The sequence below is a fragment of the Acipenser ruthenus genome, chromosome 8, assembly GCF_902713425.1.
Source record: "Acipenser ruthenus chromosome 8, fAciRut3.2 maternal haplotype, whole genome shotgun sequence".
NCBI classification, from domain to species: domain Eukaryota; kingdom Metazoa; phylum Chordata; class Actinopteri; order Acipenseriformes; family Acipenseridae; genus Acipenser; species Acipenser ruthenus.
In genome coordinates this window covers 61,281,768-61,289,508 of record NC_081196.1, presented here as the reverse complement: position 1 = coordinate 61,289,508, position 7,741 = coordinate 61,281,768, and the positions used below count along the sequence as shown (strand labels likewise).

General features: G+C 35.8%; 1 protein-coding gene across 1 annotated transcript; it reads left to right on the top strand.

The window, feature by feature from the left end:
• The first annotated feature begins 1,371 nt into the window (after window positions 1–1,371).
• Window positions 1,372–7,493, top strand: LOC131737807 (F-box only protein 47-like). Its single transcript, XM_059029419.1, has 5 exons — window positions 1,372–1,501; window positions 2,470–2,643; window positions 3,493–3,642; window positions 4,407–4,549; window positions 6,228–7,493. Exons 2-5 carry the CDS (start codon window positions 2,589–2,591, stop codon window positions 6,276–6,278), a joined length of 399 nt encoding a protein of 132 aa, XP_058885402.1. The 5' UTR covers window positions 1,372–1,501; window positions 2,470–2,588; the 3' UTR covers window positions 6,279–7,493.
• The last annotated feature ends 248 nt before the right edge of the window (window positions 7,494–7,741 follow it).

Here is a 7,741-nt window from a genome sequence, read left to right as displayed (position 1 = left end):
AAGGAGTTACTTTCCCAAGGCCAGAGACAACACATTTTATTTTTACATTTATGAAAAGAAATACAAATAAACTTGAAAACAAAAACGCCTCCAGTTGTTGTTAGCATTTTTGGCTCAGATACTGGATTAACAAAACAACAATGTCTAATGCAAACTCTTGTGACAAACATTGGGCAATATAAAAGAAATGCAAGGTTAGCTATCCCCTTTTGAAAGGTTAGCCCAGTCAAATAATAATAATAAAATAACACAACCATAAAAACGCCTGTACTTAGAGTGCTGGCTGGTGCTGTGGGGTAATGCTATTTTCAGCACTGAAGACGGATTCAAAATGCAGTGTTGGTCACTGGAGAAAGGGCTTGACCAGTCTTCAGTGGGAGCAGGCCCGTCTCCCAAAACCACTCCACAATTCAACACAATTTGTCAACAACTCAGCCTGCTTGGTGGAGACCTTTCAGGACAGGATTAGATGCTTTGCTGGAGCTTTGTAGGGGCAGCTTTAATAGCTCCTGACCAGCACCATGCCTGACACTATCCAATTCAAACAAACAGTGAAAAACAATTGCACAAGTAGATTGAATTTGAATACATACTGTTTTGTGATGAAATCTGGTGTGTTACCTAGCAGGAGTTATTGAGAGTATTAGATTCCAAGGATACTGTATATGGGGTGTCTGTCTGTCACTAAATGCTATTGGCTTACCAGTCACAGAAACCCTCACTTTCCCAGTTATGTTCTAGGGGGGAGCTATGTTCCTCTATCAATCATTCATCTCTTGGCTGATGTCACACTTACTGGAAAAAAAAAAACTGCTTCATAAATTGTGGTATTCATATGATTTAGCAAAAGCTATTGAGAGTTTCTGATTGTGGGGTATATAGGGTGTCTGTAAGTTATTCCACATACTGTAAAATGCAGTCAGTTTAATATAGCTGCAAACTACAGTACTTACTGTACCTACTCTAAGCACACTGCGGCTTTACCAGTTTCCTTGACTGAACGTGCTGTGTTTAGGTGTTACATAAATACCACAGGAGTAAGGAAATAAACGAGGCTCTGGTTACAGTGGTTTAGCACATCTATAAATTTAATGGTTCACTGATTGTACAGTACGTTAATCCACCATTATTTAGATTTTTGAAAAACTGTGAGTGTAGGAATCGGCAAGTTTGTTCGTTTTCACTCTTGCAAAGCATACGGTCTTTTCATGTGCTGCTAAGATAGGTACTGAGCAGTGTTGCCAACTAAGACGACTGCCTCCAGGCTCCAGCTCTACAGGTAGTACACCATCGCTTGAACAGTGCGCGGGTTTTGGTGGGCGGGTGCATGAGAGCTTTTTAGAACACCTATTTCTCGTGATACAATCCAGTGCGCTCGCAGCCTCGCACATTTTGGCGGGTTGCGGCGCGTTCCCTCACACGCATCCAAAAAGGAAGTCTGTCAGTATTATTGTTATTGACCAAACTGAGGTCAGACGTATTTAACAAATTAGACGATTAGGTAAGTAACTTTAAATATATTTAATTAACATGAAAACTAATACAAAAAGTTGAATAAACCCAGAGTTGTGTCAACTCTGGGTTTAGTCTACAATGCCAGTTTTAAACCGATGCATATTTTTTTATTTTAATGTTTGGACTTGCACTAGTTCACATGTTTTTCTCCGGTAAATAAACTATATTAAATTGTATGACTGAGGCCACCAGCACATTTAAATACAAAAAAGTGTTTCATCTTAATTTTTATTTATTTATGTATGTATGTATTTATTTGTTTATGACACGTTATTATGGGACTGGTCTTTATAACATAATACAATTAATGCTAGTTTGCAGTATGCATGTGTTCGCAGTTGATAGTTTTCCTGTGAAACACATTGTGGAAAACATGCATAATTTAATGTATTTTTTATAAATGTTTCTTTAACTTCCGAACAGATATGACAACGCGTGTTTATATTGCACGTTACATCATACATATTAGATCAATAAGTAATAAATTTGATTCTTTATACGGGTTAGAATCATTTGCATTAATTATAATCAGGGCTTCTGATTTTCGGTTTTTAGCGATAAAACACCCGATACAAACAAAAAAAAAAATAAAATAATGAAATCGGGGGACAGCCAAAAAACACCGGAATAATTTTGGAAATGGTAAATCAATTCACGTTGACTTTGTTTGCTGATGACTGAAGCGTAGAACCAGGTATGCATTTATGGGTCGATGCTTAATCATTCTGTAAATTGCATTTTATTCTTCTTTTTTCTTTTATTTTTACTTACAAATTACATTTGTGTTGATACTGCATGCACATTAAACTGAAATCTAACTTCCTTATATGGCTTTTTTTTTTTTTAATTAGATTTGTTTATTTATTTTTTTAACACAAATGAATAAGGTAAAGTGCAAAACCCTGGCAGTAGTTCCTGAAGGATGCTGTGCTATGGCTCTCTGTATTTTCACAGGTGTATCCCCAAGGCTGGAAATACAAATCCGTCTATTCTGCCGAAATGTCTTGCTTGATCACTGGCAGAGCAGCAGGGACACACTCTTCTGGTTGACCAGGATACTGAAACCCTGGCCGATGGTGAACCAGGCTCGGCTGATCTACATTATCTATGGGCCACTCACTTTAGATGGTAGACTGCTTATCACTGCAATGATTGTTATTATGTATTGCAAGTCTTTGTCCCTTCCTACGAGTGTACCCATCAAGACAGGACTCACAATAAGAGATCTAGTTTTAAAGCCTTAACTATAGTCTTTATATGACTCAAAAATAAAACAATAAGAGCAATTAGAAACAAGCAGCTTGAGGATCCTTCAGAGACATTGCATTATATTAGTGAGTTGTTAGTTTCTAGTCTTTGTAGAATTACTCATAATTTTCTTCTTTCAAATAATAGGAGTTGTTTAAAGACGAGTCAACACTGTTTTGTAGTGGGTAGCGGAAACCTGTTGTTGAACAAATGCTCCTCCCAATCATTCTCTGTTGGTCATAAATGGATAATATTTGGTGTACCAATACAGTTGTATAACTGCTTGCTCAATTAAACCTTTTGCACGTATCTGAAGGTAGGAGAATTATCTATTCAAAGATACTGAAATAGTGGGGATCTGACTGGGATAAAATGTACCAATTATATCCAGGCAAGTTTGATTGTCTTTCACAAACAAAACATTACAAACGTGGCATTTTGGTTTATCTACTGCTAATTGTACTCTTGTCAGGGATGGGAATAAAGACACCCATTCCAGTTATTTTTTGTTTTTTTTACTGTGAACTTAACTAGGCTCACCAATAGAATTATCTGATAAAATGATCTAATTTTGTGTGCTGATAAAATAAAAAATAATGTCTAAATCTATTAGTGAGTGTTACAATAATATAAAACTCTGACACACATCACTTTTCCTGGCTGAAAGCTATTACAATAGTTTAGCATTGTAACAGTACTGTGTTCCTTAATGTAATGTAATGTTTTTAGGCAGGATTGGGTGGCAGAAGCTTACTGAAGGAGCGGCTGAGGAGAGCAATGTGAAGGACATGGCAGATGCAATCAGACTGTTGCATGGTGACCAGGAGACAAAGGAGTGGACAGCCGACAGTGTCATCAGTCTCATAGATGAATTATCAGGTGTTTTGTTGTGAGGAAGAAAACTGTAATAGGGGCAGCACAGAACAAGCACTCGTAAATTATACTTAAAAAGTTTATTTTTTTTGTCCCCCATTTATTGTATAGTACATCTGCTGTATACCTGCTTGTACCTGCGTAACATTAGTGTAACATTTGTATATTAATTACAGTATTGGTGCCCTTTTAGTACATTTAAACTGCCTGTATCAAAAGAAAAACTCATGAAGAATGTAACAGATTATCTGTTGTCTACTAAGGATTGCACTGGACCATTGGGAAACCATGGAGTAATGTAATTGCTGATTAGGAAAATTATACCAAGGTCCACAGACACACAATTGGACTGTAGCATATATAACATCCGGTTATATAACCAGATTTTGTTCCAGTGCAATTATAACACAATTTAACAAATAAAAAAAAGAAATGCAGATTTGTTCAAACTAAAAATAAATTAAGCATTTTAATTAATATTACTGCATGTTTATTTACAGTAGACCTATTACCGAGCATCCAAATTACGTAGCGTTGCTAATTAGGTGCCATAACATTGGGCAGAAAATGCTGTGGTCAATGAGCTGTCCATGAAGTCATACTATAAGGAATATAAATAATTTATTCTGCAAAAAGTTTACTTTGGGACTTGATTAAAAATTGTGCATCAAGACGTTTTTGTAAAATAAAACGGTTTACAATAAAAGAAATACAAAATCAAATAACATTTCTATGTGTTTGTCATTAGTATGTTTTTTACATTTTTCCAGCTGTTCCTAGTGAGTGGCTCCTGGAGAACAGCGCGCGGCTGCTGATTCTCTGTGGAAACAGAATCTGCTACACCTCCATGGCCAGTAAAGCAGTGAATGGGCGGGTTAACGAGCTCGCCAGGATGGTCGTTTTCCTGGCCCTGGTGAGTAAAAGGATATTGCACGATTGTCTTTTCTTCCAACAGTCATACATAAGATGGTACAACACCTTCTGTAGGGTTTCTTTCCCCTTAGCTTGAACGGAGGGGAGCACAATATTACTCAAAAATAGATGTGTTTTGATTTATAACAAAATAGACAAGGGTGTAATATGTATGTGATATTTAGTGTAAGCCAAATAAACCAGGTTAAGCAAGACAGACAACTAAGACAGATAATTGTGCCAATAAGGTCGGTTGTAATATGAAGGTAAAATTAGTACTGTAATACAATTATTTTAGATTCTACATGATTGATAATATATGACTATTCAAATAATTACTAGAAATAATGTGTCAGGCTTAAATTCAAAATGTAAAGATGGGCAAGGGGTGTTCATGATGGACTTTCATACAGTCTTGTTTTCGGTGGATAGAAGTATCTTCGCCCCACTCAGTCAAGGTGGTGCTTGTACATTGATGCCTTGTTTTCCTCAGGTGTGTGAAAAGGATAGCTATTATTATTATTATTATTATTATTATTATTATTATTATTATTATTATTTATTTCTTAGCAGACGCCCTTATCCAGGGCGACTTACAATCATAAGCAAATACATTTCAAGTGTTACAATACAAGTAATACAATAAGAGCAAGAAATACAATAACTTTTGTTCAAGCAAAGTACAAGTGTGACAAACCACAATTCAATAATCCAGCAGATAATAGTGATAGTTACATCAGGATATGATTAAATAGTGATAGTTACATCAGGATATGATTAAATACAAAGTACTACAGGTTAAACAGTTGGCAGATTACAGTATTCTGAAGTACAGGATTAAATGCAGTAAAATAGGGGGCAGATAAGAGCAAAATAAAGCACATTTACATGAAGCTTGCATGGACTGGGCAGTGAAAATGATGCAGAAAATCTGCAAGGTGTTCAGCAACGCAGAAGAGAAGTGGAATTTCCTTCAGACTGTGGAGAATGTTTTTTTGTCAGGTCACCATGGAGTTGTATGAATCTGTGATGGCAGGTGAGTTGAGAGGTGGTGATGGGAGAAATGCTTTAGAAGCCGTGCAACTACAGATACAATGGTAATGAGTAGCTGCACTTTCCGCTGCTTCTTATTGTTTTACTCACTGACAAATAAGTATTAAGAAGTGCTCATACACCAGAACAGGGGATACACAATATCTCTGACATAATGTACGCAACTAAAGGCCACCATATACGGGGTGATTTTGTTGTCAGCAATTTATCACCAGTGATCTGTTGCGTATAACTTTTTGACCACGGAATGATTTTATCGTCCAGTGAGAGACAATGGCAGATGAAGAACTGGCGATTTTATTTGCTTGTGCAGCTGTTGCTGTGATATTAAAGAGAAAGCATGGATACTTCTCATATAGGTCAATCAGTTTCTCAATTGACTCCCGTTGCCACGTAACTACAGACGCCATTTCTCCCTGCAGTTATGAATGACCTTTACCATGTGATATCAACTGCTGAGCTTATTGGTTGATTACGAGTGACTTGTCATCAAGAATAGATAAGAGCAACAACATATCACCAATGACGAAATCGCCCAGTGGAACAGCTGGTGAAATAAGCATGTAATTGCATAGAAATTACCTGTTACCATAAATAAATGTCCTTGACGCTTTGTTTGTTTTTAGGTGATCGAAATGAAGACACTGACACCTTTCAAAGCCTGTGTAATGTGTTGAATGCAAATGCTCATTTTCATACAGAAATCTTGTACACTTTTATCAAAAAGGAATGAAAGAGCCCATGGTCCGTGTGGTAACATAATATTTAACTATAGTTATAAATAACAGGAAATAGTATGTGTTTGAAAAGAAGAGTAGCTGTAATGCATTAAGCTGTTGTTTGTTGCAAAAGCCCCATATTTTGTAATGTCCTATGTATTAATTGTACTATGTGAATATTATTAATGTATGTATTTTAAAAACGAATAACTTTTATCTTCACTAATGAGTGTTGGACGATGTAATACCACATTTTAATGCATAAGAACTTGCAAGTGTACTAGTATTAGAGCATGACTGAATGTACGGTGCTTGAGAAACATTTAATGATTACAAGGTGTAGATTACAGTATTTAATGTAATGTTACTGAGCCTGAAATTAAGAAAAATTTACTATAATTTTATAATATTTGTTTTTATTTATTTTTACTACTTTTTTTTTTTTTACTTTCTCTGGTGCAAAAGATCAGTAAACTTGTCTTTGTTTTTATTTGCCTTAACACAAATCCTCAGGATTTTGATCACATTTGCTGGAATACTGTATGCATCTGTATTTATTGATTGATTGATTGATTGATTGGGTGCAAATCTGTTTTGGGAAATAATTCCAAATACAAAAAACACAGAGAAGCACTTTGAAAGAATATGCTGTACTATAGGTATATATTTTTTAAAAATATGAGTTAATGTCTTGTTCAACTTGCTGTTTCTTTACACAATGTTAAAAATATGAGCACCATTAATACAATGTATTTTGTGTTATGTTATGTGGTTTCAAATTAAAAAAACAACAAAAAACAGGAGGTACAGTACAACAAATAAGCGACTATGGAAGTGCCCCCATGGAAGTATTTTAGGGCAGTCTAATGTGTCTGCATATTCAACACCTATGCAGTATAAGTCAGGATATACAACAAGTTTGGAGCGTTCTATCACCGCATCCAAATTACATAGCGTTGCTAATCAGATGCAGAGATGGATCTACGGAAAGTAATTATTTGAATTGGGACTCAGCTGATCATGCTGTGGATCAGCCAGAGGTGTGTCAGCAGCTCCCTTTTATCACGAGACACTCTGCCGAGACCTGCCCACTGGCTGGTCAGGGATCCACAGCCCTCCAATCCGCTTCCATAGTGTGTTTCAAATAGCCGCACAATATATCAAATGGAACTATATAACAACAAAAAATGAAAAAATAAACAATCTCCAAAAAAAAAAAAAGTAGAATGAAGACTAGTTAATACAATGTTAATAAAAGGTAAGACTTTTTTAGTCAAGTTTCTTCCCATGCTTATGCTTTGTATGCATTGTTATGTAACATGCTTTACTTTACTTTACCTATCCTTACAAGTTTGACTTGCTTATACCACTACATTTTTTAAGTTGTACAAAGCTGTATAAAGCATGTAAAACACAGCACT